Source organism: Muscardinus avellanarius, assembly GCF_963383645.1.
Source record: "Muscardinus avellanarius genome assembly, chromosome: 14".
NCBI classification, from domain to species: Eukaryota; Metazoa; Chordata; class Mammalia; order Rodentia; family Gliridae; genus Muscardinus; species Muscardinus avellanarius.
The window spans coordinates 88,698,518-88,723,070 of record NC_137800.1 but is presented as its reverse complement, the minus strand read 5'-3'; the positions used below and the strand labels follow the sequence as shown (position 1 = coordinate 88,723,070).

At 51.2% G+C, this 24,553-nt stretch overlaps 1 protein-coding gene across 5 annotated transcripts; it reads left to right on the top strand.

The window, feature by feature from the left end:
• Positions 1-1,766: 1,766 nt before the first annotated feature.
• Positions 1,767-23,324, top strand: ABHD16A (abhydrolase domain containing 16A, phospholipase; the record flags this gene model as incomplete). Of its 5 annotated transcripts, none has more annotated exons than XM_080709793.1 (20): positions 1,767-1,898; positions 2,957-3,013; positions 3,698-3,764; positions 3,954-4,040; positions 8,566-8,651; positions 13,013-13,080; positions 13,267-13,389; positions 17,059-17,173; positions 17,251-17,352; positions 17,728-17,791; positions 18,106-18,155; positions 18,415-18,538; positions 20,187-20,291; positions 20,458-20,521; positions 22,419-22,475; positions 22,601-22,663; positions 22,757-22,833; positions 22,912-23,010; positions 23,099-23,145; positions 23,241-23,324. In XM_080709793.1, 20 exons carry the CDS (start codon positions 1,767-1,769, stop codon positions 23,322-23,324), a joined length of 1,671 nt encoding a protein of 556 aa, XP_080565919.1. The 5 variants fall into 5 exon arrangements, with proteins under 5 accessions (XP_080565919.1, XP_080565920.1, XP_080565918.1 ...); XM_080709794.1 differs by having other exon boundaries at positions 13,007-13,080; positions 18,433-18,538; XM_080709792.1 differs by having other exon boundaries at positions 13,007-13,080.
• Between the last annotated feature and the right edge of the window lie 1,229 nt (positions 23,325-24,553).

Here is a 24,553-nt window from a genome sequence, read left to right as displayed (position 1 = left end):
GCTAAAGTTTATATCTTATGTAGGTATAAGATACAATGAAAAATAAAACAAATTCATATATGTGTTTAAGAAAAAGAAGTGGGGCATGGTGGTACACGCTTGTAATCCCAGCACTCGGGAGGCTGAGACAGGAGGATTGTGGTTCTCAGACAGTCTCAGCTACTTAGTGAGGCCCTTTCCAACTCAGTGAGACCCTGTTTCAAAATAAAGAATAAAAACCGGGCATGGCCGGGCGTGGTGGCGCACGCTTGTAATCCCTGCGCTTGGGAGGTGAGACAGAAGAATTGCACAGGTTCAAAGCCAGCCTAGCTGGCTTAAGAGACCCTGTTTCCAAATAAAATATAAAATAGGTCTGGGAGTGTAGCCCAGAGGTAGAAGGGTTCCATCTCCAGTACTACAAAAACAAACAAACAAACAAACAAACAAAAACAAAAATGAGCATGGTGGTACACACTTGTAATCCCAGCATTTGGGAGGCTGAGACAGGAAGATTGTGGTTCGAGGACAGCCTCAGCTATGTAGTGAGGCCCTCTGCAACTTAGTGAGACCCTGATTAAAAGTAAAGAATAAAACAAAATAGGGCTGGGGGGTGTGGCTCCGAAGAAGAATGGCCCTGGGTTCCATCTCCAGTACCGGAAAGAAAGAAAGAAAGAAAGAAAGAAAGAAAGAAAGAAAGAAAGAAAGAAAGAAAGAAAGAAAGAAAGAAAGAAAGAAAGAAAGAAAGAAAGAAAGAAAGGATAAAAAATAGAGCTGGGGGTGTAGGTCAGAGGTAGACTATCCTGGGTTCTATCCCTAATACCACAAAAAAAATTTTTAATAGAATATTACAGCCAAGTATGGAGGTGTATGCCTATAAATCCCAGTCCTTGGGAGGCTGAGACAAAGGATCACAGGTTCAAGGACAGCCTCAGTAACATAGCAAGTCTCCCAGCAACCTAATGAGACCCTATTTTATTTATTTTATTTTAAATTTTTATTTATTTTGTACTGGGGACCCAGGGACTCTACCTCCAGGCTACACTCCCAGACCTATTTTATATTTTATTTGGAAACAGGGTCTCACTACGTTGCTGAGAGCCTAAGTAGCTGAGGCTGGCTTCGAACCTATACGGTGGGATTACAAGTGTGCGCCACCACGCCCGGCTTTTTTTTTTTTTTTAAAGATTTAAAGTTTATTAAAAGATAGAAATACAGAAAATAGAAATATAGCCCATGCCAAAATGGCATGAGGGGGTGACTCAAAATGAATACACCCCGGCTCTTTTATTTTTTAACATAGAGCCTCGTCAATTTACTCCGCGCTGGCCTCTGTCTCAGCCTCCAAGTACAGGATTACAGGCGTGTGCTACCGTTCCCGGCTTTTCAATAACCTTATAATTTTGTTTTGTTTTTCAAAAAACAATTCTGCATTACTTATATTAGATATATTTCTAGACATCTTATCCTTTTATTTTTTTGTAGCTATTGTTAAGTGTTCCTAATCTCATCGCTCGAAAGTTTGCTGATATTAAGGGATAGAAAGAATGATCTAACCGTGCCTGACAATTTTCTAACTCTCTGCGTTCGAAAAACCCCAACTAATTTCTGGCCATTAATGGACCCGTAGGTCCATCAGCGCGAAATCCTTCTTTAGAAGCGCTAAAAAAGTCTCGGCGCGAGGCGGGGCCGGTACGTGCTGACGTCAGGGCACGTAACACCTCCGAGGCCGGGAGGGCGGGGCCGGCGGGGACCTGCTGCTGGGGAGAGCAGCGGCCCGAGCCGGGGCCATGGCGAAGCTGCTGAGCTGCGTCCTAGGCCCCCGGCTCTACAAAATCTACCGGGAGAGGGACTCAGAAAGGGCCCCGTCCAGCGTCCCCGAGACTCCAACTTCAGTCAGTACCCCCACTTCCAGCTCCTGGGTGAGTCGAGACCCCCCCGGTCAGGAACATGGTACGGTCCAAACCTTTTACGGCCTTTGCTCCCTGGAAGTGCCCATTCTGGGAATTCAGGGGAGCCCGATTGTCAAGCAGTTGTCGGAAAAGTCTGCGCTGTTTGTGTTTCCTGGGCTCCTGTCACGCCTGTGGGCTGGCCGCCTTCTCTCTTTATCGCTGTTTGAGCACCGCTTTCTCAATCCAAATACCAGTCCGTGGTTTCCCCTCCCCTTGTCCCCCTACTCCGTCCGTCTTGGTTCCTGCCGGTCCCAATTGAGTGCTAAGTCCTGGAAGAGCCCCTGCGTGGATTGGGGAGCTGACAGATCTTGCCGTCATACTCCCAGTTTTCCCTTCCTTGGTGCCTCTTGGTGCCTCTCCCGGGCTCTGTTTATCTTCCCTTTAACCTGGCCTTAAATTTCAAAATGACTTTCTGCATATCATGTATCCGCCGGTCTTCTCCTTCTCCTCCCCCGTAAACAACAACAACAACAACAAGAGAAAACACGACCAGAAATCTAGCCCCGAGACTCAGGGTCTTGGCATTCAGGAAAGCTGCTGGTGGTGGTGGTAGACTCTTCCCCTGAATAGCCTCTTCTTTTTATTGATAGCCTCAAATTATGTTTACTCACCTCTACAAACTGCCCACCCCAGCCACACTCTCTTTCTTAATTAACCTGCTCTTCTTTCTGGCACTCTTCCTCCCGTCTTAGAATTACCCTGGGGCCTTCCCTTTCTTCTCTAACCCCTCTCCCATTAGGCACACGCCCACAACCCACTGGAAACTGGCCGTGGAAGAGGAGCAAAAGTCCCCTGGTGCCGCTTTCACTTTTTCTTTAGGTCCTGTGGCCAGTGTTGGTTTTCCTGGTCAGGGGTGGGAAATCATGTTCAGGGTGGAGGTTGGGGAAGAAAGGCTTCTGTGGAGGCCAGAGATGTCCCAAGAGAGATAGCCAAGAGCCAAGAAGGCTTGCATATTACGGCTTCTCAGAGGGGCAGGGGAAAGCCCTGTCCGTGGGCTGGGTCCTTAATGGGGCCATCTGTCTTGACAGGACACGTACTATCAGCCTCGGGCGCTGGAGAAGCATGCGGACAGCATCCTGGCCCTGGTATGTCTGCCCCGGCACCTGTGATTAACTGGATCTTCCCAGCCCCAGCTGCCCTCTTGAACTAGCTTGGGAGAAGGCAGTGTCCCTGGGGGTGGAGGATGCGCTGGGCTCCGCAGAGACTCTTCCAACACATACACAGATGCCCTTCCGAGAGGGTGCGCTTGGCACCCCCCTTTGGATGGAGCAGCACTTTCTCTGGGGGCAGCCTGAGCCCCGAGGGAAACATGTCTCCTCTTGGGACCATCTGCAGGTGCTGAGTCCTGCGGTCCCCTGTGACCTGTCCTCCCTGGCAACTAACCTCTTTGGCTGCAGAGACAGCTGTTCTCTCTGGCAGGGTTCCTATGGTGACGTTGGCGCATCTCTTGGGGACCAGGCCAGGGGCTGTCCTGAGCAGGGCCAATTGAAAAGGCCCGATTAACATGAGGAGTCAGAGACTGGCCTTTAAATGCGATGATTAGAGAAATAAAATTTAAATAAACCGGCACCTCGTTTTCCTAGCCTCTGACATACTCCCTTTCAACAAACATTGAGCGCCTCTGTGCGCCTGGCGTCATGCACAGAAGAGATCCCTGATACGATATTCCTCAGGCCGGCCACCTTGCTCAGAGCACGGGCCTGGAAATGGCAGAGCAGCGTGCGTGCGCGCGTGTGTGTTGATGGCCTGTCTCTGTCTCTCTGCTGCAGGCTTCGGTCTTCTGGTCCATCTCTTATTACTCCTCTCCCTTCGCCTTCTTCTACTTATACAGGAAAGGTCAGTGTGGTTTCAAAGGTGGTGGGGCAGGAAGCGGGATGGCTGGTTTCCCTTCATCCTCAAATATCTTCTGCCACCAAGGGCATGGCTCTCCCAAAGAGCGGGTGTGGGGTGGAGGTTGGGGCCCAACTGAGAAGAAGAGCTGGGGGCCGCTGGGAGACCTTCTCATCTCATCCTCTCCGCTCCCAGGTTACTTGAGTCTGTCCAAAGTGGTTCCGTTTTCCCACTACGCCGGGACGTTGCTGCTACTGCTGGCGGGCGTGGCCTGCCTCCGAGGTAAGTGGAGAACCAAGGTAGTTTGGATCCGCCCAACACTGGGTAAACAGTAAATAATTTCTACATATACAGGTTGGTGCTGGGTCCTAAGGGAATAGATGAGACATGGTGTAAGGCATGATCTTTTCTGTAAGAGGCCAGAGAAATTCCTGCACATAGATATATAAACACGAAGAGAGCACACATCCTTTTTTTTTTTTTTTTTTTTTTGCGGTACTGGGGATGGAACCCAGGGGCATTCTACCTCCGAGCTACTCCCCCTGCCCTATTTTTTATTCTTTATTGCGAACAGGGTCTCACTGAGTCGCAGAGGGCCTCACTAAGTAGCTGAGGCTGGCTGCGAAGCATGATCCTCCTGTCTCAGCCTCCCGAATGCTGGGATTACAAGCGTGCGCCACCACGCCTGGTTTCATATCCTTTGTAATAATCCTAAACTGGAAACATTTCCAATGACCATGTCCTGGAGGATGGGTGCACGTTCTATTGTGTAGCCATACGGTAGAACTCTGCAGAGCAGTGCAAAGGAGCAGACGACAGCAACACTCAGGCCCATGGAGCTGACCGCAGGACGGTGCATGCAGGGCGTGTTCACTGATATGAAGTTGGAAAGGGATGCATAAGTGTACACTCTACATATGTGTTACACTCTACGAGAACGGGGCCGGTTATCTGAGAGTCAGGCAATGATTCCTTTGGGGCAGAGAAGGGGACAGAATAGAAAGACTCTCTCAGGAGGTGGCTTTACTCACTTTCGTGACCTGGACGGATGATCACATGAACATTTACTTTGCTTTTTTTTGTCTCTTTTTTTTTAATGGCACTGGGTGCTCTACCTCCAAGCTATATCCTAAGCTCTCTTTTGTTTTTTATTTTGAAACAAGGTCTTACTTACTAAGTTATGGAGGGCCTCGTTAAGTTGCTGAGGCTGGCCACAAACCTCCACCTCTGAGCGACACCCTCCACCCCAATCTTTTTTTTTTTTTTTTTTTGATACTGGAGATGGAACCCTAGGGCATTGTACCTCCAAGCTACACCCCCAGCCCTATTTTTCATTCCTTATTTTGAAACAGGGTCTCACTGAGTTGTAAAGGGCCTCACCAAGTAGCTGAGGCTGTCTGCGAAACACGATCCTCCTTTCTCAGCCTCCCAAATGCTGGGATTACAAATGTACCACCATACCTGGCTCAGTTGTACTTTATTTTATTTTATTATTTATTTATTTTTGCAGTACTGGAGGTGGAACCCAGGGACATTCTACACCCCAAGCCCTATTTATTATTCTTTATTTTTAAAACAGGGTCTCACTGCGTTGCAAAGGGCCTCGCCTAGTAGCTGAGGCTGTCCTTGAACTGTGATCCTCCTGTCCCAGCCACTTGGTGAGACCCTGTTTGGGCAATGCCATCCTCCAGTCTCAGCCTCCCAAGTACTGGGACTACAGGCATGCACCTATAATATTTACAGGCCTGTCATATTTATTTTTAATTTAGAAAAAATACAGGAAAGTCCAGAGAACAAAATATCAAAAAGCTAAAATGCACGTGTGTTTTGTGATACTTGCTTCACGTGCCTTTGTCAATAAAACACTAAAGCCTTACACTCGAGTCGGAGTTGAAGCCTCTCAGTCCCGCGGCCCTCTTTCTCCAGAAATAACCATTGTCATCTGGTGTGGTGTGTTTTTTCTGGTCCGTATTTTTGTACTTTTATGACATGTATATCTCATTTTAGCAAGTCTGAGCTGCCACCCATTGAAAATTGCATCAGATTTCAGAGTTTGCCAGTGTTAAGATAATGCTTCTTTAGAATCTCTGTAAGCCGGGCGTGGTGGGCACACTTGTCATCCCAGCATTCGGGAGGCTGAGACAGGAGGATTGCGGTTCAAAGACAGCCTCAGCTACTTAGTGAGTCCCTTTGCAACTCAGTGAGACCCTGTTTCAAAATAAAGAATAAAAAATAGGGCTGGAGGTGTCACTCAGAGGTAGAATGCCCTTGGATTTTATCCCCAGTACTGCAAAAAAAAAAAAAAAAAAAAAATCTCTGTAACACAGCAAGGATCGATTTTATCCTCAGTACTGAAAAAAAAAAAATCTCTGTAATACAGCAAGGATCGATAAACAATTAAGAAGTATTACTGTGTGCATTTTAGGGTTTGGGCAGAAGTGGCGTCTCCGCACAAAGCATTCTGCAGCCCGATCCCTCTCATTAGCATACTATTTGGAACACTACCCTTGACATACAGGGTTCTAGTTTGTTCTGGTTTTATTGTCTTTGTAGCGCCCTCCCTGTCTGACATGTTCTCACTGACTTGTTTTTTGTCTGTTCCCAGTCCCACCTCACTCCCAGTCAGAACACCAGGTCTCTGAGGGCCAAGAGCTGTGTATCTCATTTCCTGCTTGTCTGCCATCCTGCCAGGATGCTCCCTGGCATGTGACACCTGCCTGGTCAATGAGGAGGGAGAGCCGGCACGGTGGACACTCCTGTAATACCTGTGCTAGGGAGGTTGAGACTAGAGGATCGCAGGTGTGAGGCCAGCCACAGCAACTTAACGAGCCTCCCCTTTTTGCAGTACTGGAGATGAACCCAGGGGTATTCTACCTCTGAGCTACACCCCCAGCCCTATTTTTTTTATTGTTTATTTTATTTTATCTTTTTGCTAGTCTGGGGATGGAACCCAGGGGCATTTGACCTCCGAGTTACACCCCCTGCCCTACTTTTTATTCTTTATTTTGAAACCGGGTCTCACTGAGTTGCAGAGGGCCTCACTAAGTAGCTGAGGCTGTCCGCGAACCAGGATCATCCGGTCTCAGCCTCCCGAATGCTGAGATTACAAACGTGCGCCACCACGCCCGGCTTTATTGTTTATTTTAAAACAGGGTCTCACTGTATTGCAAAGGGCCTCACTAAGGCTGCCCACAAACTGTGATCCTCCTGTCTCAGCCTCCCGAATGCTAGAATTACAAGCGTGCGCCACCACACCCGGCTAACGAGCCCCTTTTTCAAAATAACTTTAAAAGGCTGAGGGTGTAGTTCAGAGGTAGAATGTTGCTGGGTTCAATCCCCAGGACTAAAAAGAGTGAGAGAAGTTAAGGGTTGGAGACGCCTCAGCGGTGAAGCACCAGTGGATATGATCCAGGAGGGCCGAGAGAAGGTGTGGACATGGAGAGTCGCTCCCTTTTAGAGTGGGAAGGAGAAAGGAGGCCCGAGAGGACAGTCCAGGAATCGGAGGAGGTAGGGACAGGCCCAGGTGGCAGAGGAAGAGGGGGTCTGGAGGGACAGAGGTGCTGAGCAGAGCATCAGTAAGGGTGGAGGGAGGGCATGTTAACCCAGTGAAGACATTTTCTGGGCAAGGCAGGGGACCGAGAGAGCATCTGAAAGCAAGAGGGGGCCGGCGGCGGCAGTGGGAAGTGGCGCAGCGGGTTCATGAACATTCCGCAAGGTGGAAGCTTGCACACCTCTAAAGAATCAAGTCAGCCAGGCATCCTGGCACTTGGGAGGCTGAGACAGGAGGAGTACAGGTTTGTGGCCAGCCTCAGCAAGTTCGGTGCTCCACAACTTAGTAAGACCTTGTTTCAAAGTAAAAATAAAGTAGGGCTAGGAAGTTCCATCCCCAGAACCCCCCTGCCGGGGTCCAGCCCTAGCAGAGTCGGGGTTCGTGTATTGATGAGGGGGAAACCGAGGCCAATGAGAGAAGAATACCACACGAGATCTTTCTCCATTTTATTCAGGATTTGTTATAGTTTTTATACTTATTTTTGTTGGCAGAAAAGCAAAGGCATAGTCATGCAAGCAGGATTGCCAAGGACAGTAAAAGTTATTATTTTCTATAAAGTTTAGGGCAAGGGTGCCAGACATTTAAATAATCACAGTATGCTTTGTCCCACTTCACAAGGCTGACTCAAACTTAATCTTGTACAGTGGCTCTAACTAAGGTCAGTTTGAACTTACTGTTTGGCCTAATAACTTTATCCTTGGGAAAAAATCTTTGCTGCCTGAGTCTCTCACAAGCCGCTGCCCATCAGTTTTAGTTATAATGTTTATACACAAATTTCCAATTATATATATTAATCCAAATAATCCTAAAATAATTTTATGAAGAAAGGAATGCTAGACATTCTTCACGGGGGATCTACGCCGTTGCGGATCCTCTGATCGAGCTCTCTCAAGATCTGCATGAGATGCGGTAGCACCCCCCAAATAAATAAGAAGGCTGGGGTGTAGCTCAGAGATACAGTACCTCTGGGTTACCCCAGTGCTGCAAAAAACAACAACAAACAAACAAAAACAAAAAAACACAAACAAATAGAAAAACTGTCATTCTGATGAAGCTGAGGAGAAGAACCCCATAGGCGGTTGCTAGGTAACAGGAAGGTGTAAGGTCTGTTTTCCCATGTCGTAGACCCTTGGTTCCTTTTTTTTTTCTTCTTTTCTCATATCTTCTGGAATCTTTTTGCCCATTTCCACATCTACCAAAGTGGAGGCCTCCTGTCTGCCAGCGTCCCTCATACACTCTCCCGCCCCCTCTCCCCAGGCATCGGCCGCTGGACCAACCCCCAGTACCGGCAGTTCATCACCATCTTGGAAGCAACACATCGGAACCAGTCTGCAGAAAACAAGGTGAGGGTGTAGGTGAGGTGCCAGCCGCACCCCGCGGCCCGAGCCCGGGTGCCCGGCCCCCGCCTCTGCCCGGAGTCTGTGCCTGCAATTGCGGGGTCCCCTCTGCCCTGCATAAATTCACTGCCCTCCCTGCTCCTGTGTGTGTGTGTGTTGGGGAGGGTACTGGGAACTGAACCCAGACGCACTTTACCTGGAGCTACATCCCCAGCTCTTTTTATTAAAAAGCCGAAGACAAAACAAAAACCCAGGGAAGCTGGGCGTGGGGACACATGCCTATAATCCCAGGGCTTGGGAGGCAGAGTTAGGAGGATTGCAGGTTCCAAGCCAGCCTCAGCCGTTTCGTGAAGCTCTCAGCAGTGAGATCCTGTTTCCAAGTGAAACATAAAAATAATGCTGGGCGTAGAGCTCAGAGGTAGAATGCCCCTGAGTTCAATTACCAGCACCATAAAGCAAAAATAAAACAATACAAAAAAACCCAGTGTATTTTCATCTCCAAACTACACCCCCAGCCCTATTTATTCACTTATTTATTATTGAACCCAGGGGCATTCTACCTCTGAGTTGCATTCCTAGCCCTATTTTTTTTTTTTTTTTTTTTAATTTGGAGACAAGGTCTCACTAAATAGCTGACAGCCTCATTAAATTGCTGAGGCTGGCTTTTTTTTTTTTTTTTTTTTTTTGGTGGTACTGAAGATTGAACTCAGAGGCATTCCACCTCCGAGCTACACCCCAGCCCTTTTTTATCTTTATTTTTTTGAAACTGGGTTTGCTAGATTGATGAGAGTCTTACTATTTGCCAAGGCTGTCCTCAAACCTACAATCCCTCTGTCTCAGACTCCCATGTAAGTACTGGGATTATAAGCATGTGTCACTCTTCCTGGCTTCCCCTAGCAGTATTTTATTCTTTTATTTTGAAACAGTATCTCACTAAGTTGCAGAGGCTGGCTACAAACCTGCAGTCCTTCTGTTTCAACCTCCCAAAAACTGGGATTGTAAGCATGAGCCATCACTGGCTAAGGCTGGCTTTGAATTTGCGATCCTCCTGTCTCAGCATCTCAAGTACTGAGATTATAGGTGTGTGCCACCATACCTGGCCTTATTACTCTATCTATCTATCTATCTATCTATCTATCTATCTATCTATTTTTACAGTACTGAAAACTGAACCTGGGGGCATTCTACCTCCAAGCTACACACCCAGCCCTAATTTTTATTCTTTATTTTGAAACAGGGCCTCACTAAGTAGCTGAGGCTGTTCATGAACCTGTGATCCTCCCGTCTCAACCTCCCAAGTACCTCCCAAGTACCAGGATTACAAGCATGCGCCACCATGCCTAGCTTTATTTTTCTTTTTAATTTTATTTATTATCCAGGTATAGTGGCATACACCTGTAATCCCAGTACTTGGGAGGCTAAGACAAGAGGATCACAGATTCAAAGCCAGCCTCTGCAACTTAGGGAGGCTCTCAGCAACCTAGTAAGACCCTGTTTCCAAATAAGAAATAAAATGAGGGTGTGGGTATAACTAAGAGGTAGAATGCCTCTGAGTTTAATCCCCAGTACAAAAATAAAATAAATTACTTATGTATTTATTTATTATTGATTTGTTGTGGTACTGAGTCTTGAACCCAGGGGCATTCTACTTCTGATTTACCCCCTCATCCCTATTTTATTTTATTTTATTTATTTATTTGTTGGTGGTACTGGGGATGGAACCCTTCTACCTCCAGGCTACACTCCCAGACCTATTTTATATTTTTATTTGGAAACAGTGTCTCTTAAGCCAGAGAGGCTGGCTTCGAACCTGCACGATCCTCCTGTCTCCGCCTCCCAAGCGCAGGGATTATAAGTGTGCGCCACCACGCCCGGCTTTTTTTTTTTTTTTTTTTTTTTTGAACATGGTCTTTCTCAAGTTGCTGAGGGCCTCGCTAAGTTGCTGAAGCTGGCTGTGAACCTTTGATCCTCCTGTCTCAGCCTCCCAAGTAGTCCCTGCCACATTTAATGGACTGTTCCGCTGGGATAATCCTCCCTGTGTACACCCTCCATCCGCCGGGGTTCAGGGCCAGCCTCAGCAACTTAGCAAGGCACCATTTCAAATCAAAAAGGGTCGGGGTTGTAGCTTAGAGGTAGAAGGCCTCTGGGTTCTGTCTCCTCACTACCCGGTACCAAAAAAAAACCCATCCGTAATATTTCTTAGGAGAGTTTTCTGTCACAGAAGCTGGGTTCTTTAAATGTTTATTCTTGTCTTGTACACCAACCTCTGTGCTAGTTGTCTTTGAGCATGGGACAAGATTGACAGGTACGGCCACTTCTGGGCCTGGGAGTGCAGTGCGGCGTCAGCGGGGCAGAGCCAGTGTGCTGTGTCCTTGAAGTGGTGCCAGCCTGCCGCTGCTGGAGTGTGATTATCCTTGAGAAGGGCCGCGTGGCCTCATAAAGCTCCTTCCTGTGATGAGGGGGTTCCTGGGGTCACGCCATCACTGCGTTAGTGGTTCCTCCACGCCACCGTGTGTGAGATGTGGTGACGCCAGCACCTCGCCCAGTTCTGAGGCGGTGTGTGCGGTGCAGAGGCCCATCCAGTCCTCAGCAGTGCTCCAGGTAGACAGGTGCCCTCGTTTGTCCATCTGAGGAAACAGGCACAGAAAGAGGTTAAAAGGCCGGGCGTGGTGGCGCACGCTTGTAATCCCAGCATTCGGGAGGCTGAGACCGGAGGATCGTGGTGCAAGGACAGCCTCAGCTACTTAGCGAGGCCCTTCGCAATTCAGTGAGACCCTGTTTCAAAATAAAAAGGGATGAGCCAGGCGTGGTGGCGCACGCTTGTAATCCCAGTGCTTGGGAGGCTGAGACAGGAGGATTGCACAAGTTCGAATCCAGCCCCAGCTACTTAGTGAGGCTCTCAGCAACTTAGCGAGACCCTGTTTCCAAATAAAATATAAAAAAGGTCTGGGAGTATAGCCCGGAGGTAGAAAAGCCCCTGGGTTCCATCCCGAGTACCACCAAAAAAAATAAAAAAAATAAATAAAAAGGACTAAAAAATAGGGCTGGGGTGTACCTTGGAGGTAGAATGCCCCCCTGGGTTCCATCCCCAGTACTGCAAAATAAATAAATAAACAAGTCAATCAATCAAGAGGTTAAAAGGCGGGCGCAGAGTCTGAGAGAGCAAGCAGGTGGCTGAGTCCCAACTGAAAGTCAGTCTGAGCAGAGCCTGGCAGGAACTGGCTTCTCTTTTTTGTTTTCTCATTTACATTTTGGTGCAATTTTTCTTTTGCTCTTAGTCAAGTTATTTTGGAGAACATAAAAAAAATTCCGCTTGACGGGTGTGTGTGTGGGGGGGATCAGTCCTCAAAATAGAGAGCGGGCGCTCTGCAGGAGGGGAGCTGAGCAGAGTGGAGCGAGGCTCCCACCTCTGCAAAGGCCTGTGGTCCCTACAGGTGGCCTTGTGGCCCAGCGCTGGAGTCAGGAGAGAGGGATGGGCTGGGAGAGGCTGCAGCAGCCAGCCGGGCTTCATCCCGAGGAGGGCTTCATCCCGAGGAGACCGGCTCAGGAGGAGACCGGCTCAGGAGGAGACCGGCTCAGGAGGAGACCGGCTCAGGGCCCCGCGGGCGTGGCTCCTCCCCACTCAGCAGGGCACGGCAGTTGGCTCTGCCAGGGAATTTCTGTGTTTATGATACTGGAGATTGAACCCAGGGGCATTCTGCTTTTGAGTTACACCCCCACCCCTTTTGGTGGTGGTTTTGTTTTGAAGCAGTGGTCTCACTGGGTTGCTCAGGGTCTCGCTACATTGCTGAGGCTGGCCTCGAACCTGCCATCCTCCTGTCTCAGCTTCCCAAGTACTGGCATTACAAGTGTGTGCCACCACACCTGACCTGCTGGAGGATTTCTGAGTCTGAGTTCACACCATGTGAAGGACCCAGGTCGGGGAGCGTGACCGGCCAACAGGCCTTCCCTCCATCCATCAGAAGCGCCAGCCAGCTGGGCGCAGTGGCACACATCTGTAATCCCAATAGTTGGGAGGCTGAGACAGGAGGATCGCAGGTTCAAAGCCAGCATTGGCAACTTAGAGATGAATGCTCAAACCCCAGTACTCCAGCTGCCTCTCCTGGGGATGAGTGAGTCTTAGGTTTTTGGAAAAGCAGAGTTCAGTTCCCTGTCTGTCTGCCCTGATGCCTGGTGGGTGCCTGCCTCGGCCAATGATTCTGAGAGCTTTCCATCTGGGAACCAGGAGGGCGCTGACCTCTGCTCAGCGTCTCCTGACCACAGTGTGGGGCCGGGCCCATGGAGGATGAGGGTGCTGGGCAGGTAGGTGGGCCGCCCCTCAGTTCTAAACCCCCTCCTCTTTGTCCCCCTGCCCACCGCAGAGGCAGCTCGCCAACTACAATTTTGACTTCAGGAGCTGGCCAGTGGACTTCCACTGGGAAGAGCCCAGCAGCCGGTGAGCCGCTACCTCCCCTCTCCCTTAGAACAGTCTCAGATAGTCCCTGTCCCCACCTGCGTACCCCCTCTGGGCTCAGTACCTGTCTTCCAGCGCCACCTTCCCACTCCCAGACCCACCGACCTCCGGGCTCAGACGGCCAGCGTTAGCCCTGACCCATGCGCCCTGCTTCTCGCCCTTCCTCAGGAAGGAGTCCCGAGGGGGCCCGTCCCGCCGGGGTGTGGCCCTGCTTCGCCCAGAGCCCCTGCACCGGGGAGCAGCAGACACCCTCCTCAACCGGGTTAAGAAGCTGCCTTGTCAGATCACCAGGTGGGGAACGCCACGACCGAGGAGCAGGGACGGGCCAGGGCCGGCGTCCCATTGAGTAACGTGCCGTCTGTGGAGAAGTAGTTTCTCCCCACATTTATGTGCGAGGAGGCTCAGAGGGTTCAAAGTCTCACAGGCAGTTCATGAAGAAAGGGTGTGTGAGCGCAGCCCTGTCTGATGCTGAAGCTTCGAACCAGGCTGGGAGGGAGGAGCGGTGGTGGGGTGGGAGGAGCGGTTCTGCAGGTGGACAGGCCCCGCCCCGCCCTGCCCTGCCCTCCCCGGCCCTCAGCCCCAGGGCCTCGGATTGTGCATCTGTGAATGGCCTGCCCTCCACGAGGGTTGAGGAGGTTAAGTAGGGTAACTGCTTCCCGGGATCCTCCAGTCTCAGCCTCCCAAGTACTGGAATTAAAGGCGTGAGCCACCATGCCCAGTTCAGCCGTGTGTGTGTGTGTGTGTGTGTGTGTGTGTGTGTGTGTGTGTTGCTGAGAATTGAACCCAGAGGCATTCTATCTTCGACCCACACCCCCAGTCCTATTTTTTATTCTTTTTTGTGTATGTGTATGTGGTACCAGGAATGGAACCCAGGGGCATTGTACCTCCAAGCTACACCCCCAGCCTGATTTTTTATTCTTTATTTTGAAACAGGGTTTCACGGAGATGCAAAGGGCCTCACTAAGTAGCTGAGGCTGTCCTTGCACCGTGATCCTCCTGTCTCAGCCTCCCGAATGCTGGGATTGCGAGCGTGCGCCACCACACCCAGTCCAATTTTATTTCTTATTTGGAAATGGTCTCTCTAGGTTGATGAGAGTCTCACTACATGCCAAGGCTGTCCTTGAACCTTCAATCCTCTAGTTTCAGCCTCCCAAGTACTGGGATTACAGGCATGTGCCACCATACCTGGCTCAATCGTCATTTTTTAAAGTTCTCTTTAGATGGGCACAGTTGTACGTACCTGCGATCCCAGCTGTTTGGAAGGCTGAGGCAGGAGGATCTCAAGTTCAAGGTTAGCTTGGGCAATTTAGCAAGACCCCTTCTCCGGCACAAAAAACAAGAAGGGTAGGGGATGTAGCTGAGCAGTAAAGCAGCCCTGGGTTCAATCCCTACCACTGCAAAGAAAAAAATAAACTATTTATTTGGAGACTTTTTTTCCAGTGCTGCGGGTCAATCCCAGAGCCTGTGTATGCTAGGCAAGTGCTGTCCCACTGAGTTATGCTCCACTGTATTTATTTATTTACTTTTTTGTGATACTAGGAATTGAACCAAGGGGCGTTGTACCTCTGAGCTACACCTCCTGCCCTTTTTTATTTTTAAATTTTTATTTATTTGTGTGTTTATTTGTTTGTTTTTACAGTACTGGGAATGGAACCCAGGGGCAGTCTACCTCCAAGCTACACCCCTAGCCCTGTTTTTTTTTTTAACTCTTTTTTTTTTTTTTTTGGCAGGTCTGGGGATGGAACCCCCTGCCCATTTTTTATTTTGAAATAGGGTCTCACGAAGTTGCGGAAAGCCTCATTAAGTAGCTGAGGCTGTCCACGAACCACAATCCTCTGGTCTCAGCCTCCCGAATGTCGGGGTTATAAGTGTTCGCCACCACACCTGGCTTAACTCTTTATTTTGAAACAGGGTCTTAGTTGTGGAATGCCTTACTGGTTCAAACCTGCAGTCTCGTCTCAGCCTCCCAAGCACTGGGGTTATACGCATGCACCACCATGCCTGGCCCAGCTCCTATTTTTTGTTTTGAAACAGGGTCTTGCTAGGTTGATGAGAGTCACACTACTTTTTGAAGCTGCCCTCAAATCCTTGACCCTTCTGTCTTCGCCTCCCAAGTACTGGTATTACAGGCATGCACCATCATGCCCAGCTATTGGGGACTTTAATAAATTGTATTTATACATTAACTGTATCATATTTGATAATAATTTTGCTTTTACCTATTGTACATATAAAGTATTATTTCATAAGACTCCCAAAATTATGTGTGGGTGGTCCCTGGCTTCGATGGTTTGACTCAGGGGTGTTCTGCCTCTGGGCTATGCCCCCAAACCTTTTTTTCTTTTAAGGTTTTGCTAAGTGACCACATCCTGGCCTCAAGCCTGTGATCCTGTTGTCTCAGCTTCCCAATCCCTGAGATTACAGGTGTGCCACCGCGCTCAGCTCCTGGCCTACTGATTTTTTTATTTTACAGTGGTATAGAAGCAACAGGCATATGGTTGAATTTATACTTCAAACTTAGTGGGGTTGTTTTGTTTTATTTTGGTTTTTTTTTTTTTTTTTTTTTTTGGTGGTACTGAGGCTCCTGGAAGCCCTTCAACCTCTGGGCTACACTCTCAGACCTATTTTATATTTTTATTTGGAAATAGGATCTCTTAAACCAGCATGGCTGGCTTTGAACCTGCGCGATCCTCCTGTCTCTGCCTCCCAAGCGCGGGGATTACAAGGGTGGGCCACCATACCTGGCACAGGTTTTTTTTGTTTTTTTTGTTTTTTTCTTTGAGATCGGTTCATGCTATTTTGCCCATGTGGGCTCCAAACTCGTGGGTTCAAGTGTCCCTCCTGCCTCAGCCTCCCAAGTAGCTGGGATTACAGGTGCACAGCCCTGTACTGTACAGCCCACACCTGACTGTACTTCAAATTTGGGGTCTTTTTTTCTGGGCTGGTGATGTGTAGCATGGTACTCTCTTAAGATGTCTGGGTGGCAGTTGGTAGTCGCGGCTCCCAGTCAGCTGTGCAGTTACAGCTGTCAACAGCTGCCGCTCTACAGTGCATGTGTGGCTGGGCTGTGATGTTCAGCAGGTTAGGTGTATTAGCTTACTGTACTTTTGACTTTACAATGGCTTTATCTGGATGTAACCAAGTCAAGGAGCAACTCCGTGTGTGTGTGTGTGTGTGTGTGTGTGTGTGTGTGTGTGTGTGTGTACTGGGCCGCAATACTGTATTTTAGAATGCTTGCTTGCAGTAAAAAAAAAAAAAGTGGCTGGCTGGTATGGTGGTACATACCTGTAATCCCAGGATGTAGAAGGCTGAAGGCTGAGACAGGGGGTTCACAGGTTCCAGGCCAGTCTCAGCAGCTTAGCAAAATTTTGCCTCAAAATAAAAAAAGGCTGGGAAGGGGTGGGGATCTGGGCATGGTGGGAGACTCTGTAGTCCCACTTCTGGCTGAGACCGGAGGATCACGGGTTTGAGACCAGCCTCGGCAACCTAGCAAGACCCTGCTTCAAAGTAAAAAATAAGCCAAGCATGGTACTACCTGCTTGTAATCCCAGTACTTGGGAGGCTGAGACAAGAGGATCAGAGGTTCCCTGCCAGCCTCAGCTACTTAGTGAGGCCTTTTCCAACTTAGTGAGACCATGTTTCAAAGAATAAAAAATAGGGTTGGGGATATAGCTCAGAGGTAGAATGCCACTGGGTTCAATTCCCAGTATCGCAAACTAACTAACTAAATAAATAAATAATAAGCTAGGGCTTGGAGTGTAGTTCAGAGGTAGAATGCCCCTGGGTTCAATCTCCAGTACCAAAACAAAAAGTCTGAAAGATACCAGGTAATATATAATTGTTTTATTACATCCTGAAAGAACAAAGCAAAGCTGTGAAGGCCAGGCCCTGGAGCCCGAGTGCAGGGCAGGGACAGCCCAGCCCGCCCGCGGTTGGGGCTCACTAGCCCTTGTCCCCCAGCTTCCTGGTGGCGCACACGCTGGGGCGCCGGATGCTGTACCCGGGCTCCGTATACCTGCTCCAGAAGGCTCTCATGCCGGTGCTGCTGCAGGGCCAGGCCCGGCTGGTGGAAGAGGTGAGGTGCCCCGCCCGCCCTTCTCTCCCCCGGGGTGCCCCCCCACACACAGACTGCCCATTGGTCTCCTTCCTCAGTGTCACGGGCGCCGGGCAAAGCTCCTGGCCTGTGATGGCAACGAGATCGACACCATGTTCGTGGACCGGCGGGGGACAGCTGAGCCCCAGGGACAGAAGCTGGTGAGGGCGCAGGGAGCCGGGGCTGGAGCGGGGAGGACGGGAGAGGTGCGGGGGACCCCCGTGCTATAGTGGGATAACCCATCTCCCAGAGCCCCCCAGAGTCCTCTTCTGTAGGAAAACTCTGAGCCAGGGCAATAGATGAAGAAGAAATTGACATTCAGGGACCCCCCAAAAAAAATCACCGCAAAAATAAATGCACAAATAACTATCACATTAGTCGCCACCTAGACAGCTTTACCACTTGCAGGACATCTTTAATCCTGTGGAGAGGCAGGACTTTTCTATTTTCTTTCTGGGTACTGGGGATTGAGCCAGGGGCAGCGGCCTCTGAGCTCTGAGCTCCATCAGCGCCTGCCTTCCTCCCGCCTCCTCCAGGTGATCTGCTGCGAGGGGAATGCAGGGTTCTACGAGGTGGGCTGCGTCTCCACGCCCCTTGAAGGTAGGCTGCGGCTCAGCCCTCTCTCTGCCCCTTGGAATGGAGCCCCCTCCCACACTGCTCGGCCTCCCCAGGCCTGGCCTCCGCGCCCTGGGCTGGCCCTCCGTTTTCGAAGCCGCTGCGTCCCTGGCTCTGTTCTGTTCTTCGTTCTGTTCCGCCCCACGCGGCCCCACAGCTCTCCTTTCTGCTGCTCCAGAACCTTCGGCAACATCTCTCTGTCCCAGGAAGGCCTGGGGTTGTCTGAGCGGGAGGCTCCCTCAGCCTCCTTGCCCCAGAGCTAGAGGCCGGCTCAAGGTCTCAGTTTCTCTGTGTTACAGCTGGATACTCAGTCCTGGGCTGGAATCATCCAGGCTTTGCCGGAAGCACGGTGAGACCCTCTCTGGAAGCCCTTTTCCAGATTCTGTCTGTCTCCCTCTGGCCAGCCACTTGGAGGGAGGCAGTACTTCTGTGTCTGCGGGGCCTGGGGCTGGTGGCTGGGAGCCATGCCCCCTGTTCCCCTGGGGCTGGCTCTTCCTCCTCTCCTCTGTCTTGCAGGGTGGCTGCTGGAAGGGTGTGCCCCGGGAGGGGCTGTGGCAGATGAGCCTCCAGTGTCGCGACCCCTCCAGCCTTTGCCCTTCCTCCTGCAGGGGGTGCCGTTCCCGCAGAACGAGGCCAATGCCATGGATGTGGTGGTCCAGTTCGCCATCCACCGCCTGGGCTTCCAGCCCCAGGATATCGTCGTCTACGCCTGGTCCATCGGAGGCTTCACTGGTACCAGCCTCCCTCCCACTGTAGACCCCCGTGCCCCTGAGCCAGGGGGCTGGGATACGGTGCTGGTGGCTCTGGAGGGGTGGGCGCTCACAGAGGAAGAGGGAACCTGGGCACACTGGCACACAGCTAGCATCCCAGTACTGGAGAGACTGAGGCAGAAGGATGGCAAGTTTAGGCCAGTCTCATCCACTTAGTGAGTCCCTAGTTTGTTTCAGCAATTTAAAAAAAGGGGGGCGCCGGGCGTGGTGGGCACGCTTGTAATCCCCGCGTTTGGGAGGCAGAGACAGGAGGATCGCGTAGGTTCAAAGCCAGCCTCGCTGGCTTAAGAGACCCTATTTCCAAATAAAAAAATATAAAGTAGGTCTGGGAGTGGGAAGGGTTCCAGGAACCCCAGGACCACCAAAAAATAAATTAATTAATTTAAAATAGGGGGGGCTGGGGTATAGTTCAGCAGTTTATTCCCAGTATCAAATAGGAAAAAAAAAAAAAAAAAAGAAAAGAAAAGAAAAGCTGGGTGTGGTGGCACATGCTTGTGATCCTGGTACTTGGGAGGTTGAGACAGGAGGGTCGCAGGTTTGTGACCAGCCTCAGCTACTTAGTGAGGTCCTCTACAACTTAGTGAGACCCTGTTTCCAAATAAAGAATAAAAATAGGGCTGGGGGTATAGCTTGGAGGTAGAATGGCCTGGGTTCAATCCCCAATATCACACACACACACACACAGCTGGGGGGAAGGCGTGCCTGTTTATAATCCCAATACTTGGGAGGCTGAGACAGGAGGATCTCAGGTTTGCAGCCACCTTCAGCCTCAGCAAATATTTAGACACTCATTAATCTAGCGAAACCCTATTTCAAAATAAAAATAAAGTAGGGCTAGGGTATAGCTCAGAGGTAGAATGCCCCAGGGCTCAATCCCCAGTACCACATACACACAAAAAGACAGAAGTAAGCTGGGCATGGTGGCACACACTTATATTCCCAGTACTTGGGAGTCTGAGACAGGAGGATCACACAGGTTTGAAGCCAGCCTCAGCTGCTTAGTGAGGATCTCAGCAACCTAGTAAGATCCTGTTTCCAAATAAAATATGATAGGTCTGGGAGCCAGGCGTGATGGCACACGCTTATAATCCCCACACTTAGGAGGCAGAGACAGGAGGATCGCGTAGGTTCAAAGCCAGCCTTGCTGGCTTAAGAGACCCTGTTTCAAAAAAAATATATATATATAAAATAGGTCTGGGAGTGTAGCCCGGAGGTAGAAGGGTTTCCAGGAACCCCAGTACCACCAAAAAAAAAAAAAAAAAAATTCTGGGAGTGTAGCTCTGAGGTAGAAAGCCCCCTGGTTCCATCTCCAGTACAACACACAAAAAAACCCAAAAAAACCCAGAAAGCCCGTGGCTGGGGTTGCGTGCCTACACGCTCAGCTTTCCTTCTTCTTGGCGCCCGGTAGCCAGGTCCCGGTGGGGCGTTAGAGGAGGGGTCATCCTGCCTGCCGTTTTCCATGCACCTGGATGGCGCCCTGGCTGAGGTGGTGGGGGTTAGGAGAGGCCGGGGGTGGCAGTATCGAGGATGGGGTTGGGCTGCGGGGTGAGGGGAGGCGCAGTGGTGGCAAGAGCCCCTCGGTCCTCACCCTCTTCCTTGTCTGGGGCCAGCCACATGGGCAGCCATGTCCTACCCAGACATCAGTGCCGTGATCCTGGACGCCTCCTTCGACGACCTGGTGCCCCTGGCCTTGAAGGTCATGCCGGACAGCTGGAGTGAGTGGCGTGCCCGGGGGGCATGGGGCTGCTCCACCGGGAGGTGCTCCCCGTGCCTGTGGGTGGGATGGGCCACCCCACTGCCGGGGCCTCGGAGTTCCCCCTGGGAACAGTGGGCACTGGAGGCGGGCGAGGTCTCTGCACCCCTCACCTCCTTCCACTCCAGGGGGCCTGGTGACCAGGACGGTGAGGCAGCACCTCAACCTGAACAACGCGGAGCAGCTGTGCAGGTGAGGCCGGCCAGCGCCCACTGCCCGCCTCCTGCTGGGATCATAGTAACGGGAGGCTGGCTGGCGGCTGCTGCCGCACGCCCCACTGACCTGCCAGGGCCTCTGAGACCCGTGGCCTCCTCCTGATGTGGCCATGCCATCCTCCTGATGTGGCCATGCCATCCTCGTGGCCATGCCATTCAGGGGCCATGGCTGGCACAGCAGGGGCCTCCACAGGGCCAGACTGACCGATGCTGCATGTGTGTGAGTGTGTGTGAGTGTGTAAGTGTGTGTGTGTGTGTGTGTGTGTGTGGCACTAGGGATTGAACCCAGGGGCATTCTGTCTCTGAGCTACACCCCCAGCCCTATTTTACTTTTATTTGGAAACAGGGTCTCAGTAGGTTGATGAGAGTCTCGCTTGCTGAGGCTGTTCTCAAACCTGCGATCCTCCCGTCTCATTACAAGCAAATGCCACGGCGCCTGGCTCCAAATGCTCATTCTTCTTCTTCTTCTTCTTCTTCTTTTTTTTTTTTTTTTTTTTTGCATTATTGGGAATGGGCCCAGGGGCATTCTAGCTCCGAGCTACACCTCCTGCCCTATTTTTTATTCTTTATTTTGAAACAGGGTCTCACTGAGTTGCAGAGGGCCTCACTAAGCAGCTGAGGCTGTCTGTGAACTGTGATCCCCCTGTCTCAGTCTCCCGAATGCTGGGATTACAAGCGTGCGCCACCACGCCCAGCTCCCTAGTTTTTTTTTTCTTTTTTTCAAATTTAATTTATTTTTCTCTGTGTGTGGGGGGGGGTACTGGGGATGGAACCCAGGGGATTTCTACCTCCAGGCTACACTCCCAGACCTATTTTTATATTTTATTTGTAAATAGGGTCTCACTAAGTTGCTGAGAGCCTCACTAAGTAGCTGAGGCTGACTTCGAACCTGTGTGATCTTCCTGTCTCAGCCTCCCAAGTACTGAGATTACAAGCGTGCGACACCACGCCAGGCTTAGTCCTTTTTTTTTTTTTGGTGGTACTGGGGGTGGGACCCAGAGGCTTTCTACCTCCGGGCTATACTCCCAGACCTATTTTTTTAATATTTTATTTGGAAACAGGGTCTCACTAAGTTGCTGAGAGCCTCACTAAATAGCTGAGGCTGGCTTCGAACCTGCGCGACCCTCCTGTCTCCGCCTCCCAAGTGTAGGGATTACAAGCGTGCCCACCACACCCTGCAGTCGTTTTATTTTTGAAACAGGTATCACTAAGTTTCAAAGGACCTCGCCAAGTAGCTGAGGCTGTCTGCAAACCGCGATCCTGTCTCAGCCTCCCAAATGCAGGGGTTACAAGGGTACACCTCCACACCCGACTTTTTATGTATTTATTTTTATTATTATTATTATTTTGTTTTTGTTTTTGGTGGTACTGGGGTTCTTGGAAACCCTTCTACCTCCGGGCTACACTCCCAGACCTATTTTTATATTTTTATTTGGAAACAGGGTCTCTTAAGCCAGCACGGCTGGCTTCGAACCTGCGCGCTCCTCCTGTCTCCGCCTCCCCAGCGCGGGGATGACAAGCGTGCCCACCGCGCCCGGCTCACACCCGGGTTTATAAACGCTTATCCTAAATGCTCTCAGCCCCGGGCGAGCACCAGCCTGCTAACCTTTCCCTGTTGTAGCAGGAGGTAAGAAAGCCCCCCGTGCAAGCCAGCGCAGTAGGGAGCACGATCCTGCACTCCCAGTCTTTGGGAGGCTGAGACAGAAGGATCTTAGATTTGAGGCCCACGTCAGCAATTTAGCGGAACTCTAAGCAATCTAGGGAAACCTCATTTCAAAATTAAAAATGCCTAGGCAAATAGGTCGGAGGTAGAGGGCCCCTGGGTTCCATCGCAGTGCCCGTTGTCAGCTCTCCCTCCCCCGCTCTGTTGGAAGGTACCAGGGCCCTGTGCTGCTCATCCGGAGAACCAAGGACGAGATCATCACCACCACGTGAGTGCCTGGGCGCGCCCGGCTCCCTGCACGCAGCGATGGCCAGCTCTGCCCACCCGAACCCCGCTCTCCAGATCCCTCCTCCGGGCCTGCAGCCCCTCCAGGGTAACTCTTCTGACCCCCAGGGTTCCCGAGGACGTCATGTCCAACCGCGGCAATGACCTGCTGCTGAAGCTGCTGCACTTCCGGTGAGCGCGGCCGGCGGGCTGCAGGGCAGGGCCGCTGGGCAGGGGGAGCGGCCGGAGGGGGCTGCAGTCTGACCTCCGGCCCTGCTCCCGCAGGTACCCTCGTGTGATGGCGGAGGAGGGCGTGCGCGTGGTCAGGCAGTGGCTGGAGGCCTCCTCCCAGCTGGAGGAAGGTGAGCGGGTGGGCGCGGCCGCGGGCAGCGAGAGGGAGGCCGCGCTGCTCACCCGTTGTCTTCTCTCTCCCTGAACAGCCTCCATTTACAGCCGATGGGAGGTGGAGGAGGACTGGTGTCTGTCTGTCCTTCGCTCCTACCAGGCAGAACACGGGCCTGACTTCCCCTGGAGCGTGGGTAAGGAGGTCCTGGGGCAGGAGGGGGCTGGGAAGAGCCCAGGGAAGGGACAGGTGTGCGGCTCGGCTCGAGCGCCTCCTCTCCGCAGGGGAGGACATGAGCGCGGACGGACGGCGGCAGCTGGCTCTATTTCTGGTGAGCTCTGGAGTGGGAGGCAGTGGCTGGGACTCGGTGGAGGGGTCATAGAGAGGGCGGCTCCTGCCCACCTGGCCATCCGTCCCTCTGCGCAGGCGCGGAAGCACCTGCACAACTTCGAGGCCACGCACTGCACCCCGCTCCCAGCCCAGAGCTTCCAGATGCCCTGGCACCTCTAGGGACCACACCGGCCTTGTTCTGGAGGAACACGCTAGGAGGAGGCACGAGGGAGGGCCTCCTGTGTGATTCGTGTTTCTGTTGATAGTTTGTGGAAGGGGGGACGTCCCTCCTCACCACTGTCCCCGCACGTCCCCCTCGCCCACGTGACAGCACTTCACCCTCCCAACAAAGCCCTGCAGTAAATGGATGGATTATTCCTAATAATTAATAAAAAAAGGTATTTTTTCTACTGTCTGGCTAATTGTGTGACTTCTCAAGTGTCCACGGAGCTAGGGGCCCCAACTGGCTAGGCTTCGGGAAACCCTAACTCCAGAGTCAACGTATGTCCGCCTCGGTGGCACACACGTGATCTCAGTACTTGGGAGGCTGGCACAGGAGGATCGCAGGTTCACAGCCAGCCTCAGCTACTTAGGCCCTCCACAATTTAGTAAGAGCTTGTTCGAAAATAAAAAATAGGTGCTGGAAGCCAGATGTGGTGGCGCGCACTTGTAATCCCAGCATTCGGGAGGCTGAGACAGGAGGATCGCAAGTTCCTGGCCAGCCTCAGCTACTTAGTGAAGTCCTCAGCAACTTAGATCCTATTTCAAAATAAAGAATAAAAAATGGGACTGAGGGTGTAGCTTTTTTTTTGCAAAACCCAGTTTTGCAAAAAAAAAAAAAAAAAAAAAAATGCAGAGGAATATGGTGGCGCAAGCTCATGATCCCAGTCCTTGCGAGGCTGAGACGGAAGGATCACAGGTTCCTGGCCAGCCTCAGCCACTTAGTGAGGTCCTCCCAACTTAGTGAGACCCTATTTCAAAATGAATAAAAGCTGGGCGTGGTGGCACACACTTGTAATCCCAGCATTCGGGAGGCTGAAACTGGAAGATCACAGTTCATGGACAGCCTCAGCTACTTAGGCCCTCCGCAACTCAGTGAGACCGTCTTTCAAAATAAAGAATAAAATGCTGGGCGTGGTGGCACACACTTGTAATCCCCACACTTGGGAGGCTGAGACAGGTGGATCGCACAGGTTCGAAGCCAGCCTCAGCTACTTAGGCTTTCAGCAATTTAGACCCTGTTTCCAAAAAAAAGAAAAAAAAAAAAAAGGTCTGGGAGTATAGCCTGGAGGTAGAAAGCCTCTGGGTTCCACCCCAGTACCACCAAAAAATAAAGAATAAAAGCTGGGTGTGATGGCGCACATTTGTAATCTCAACATTCGGGAGGCTGAAACCGGAGGATCACAGTT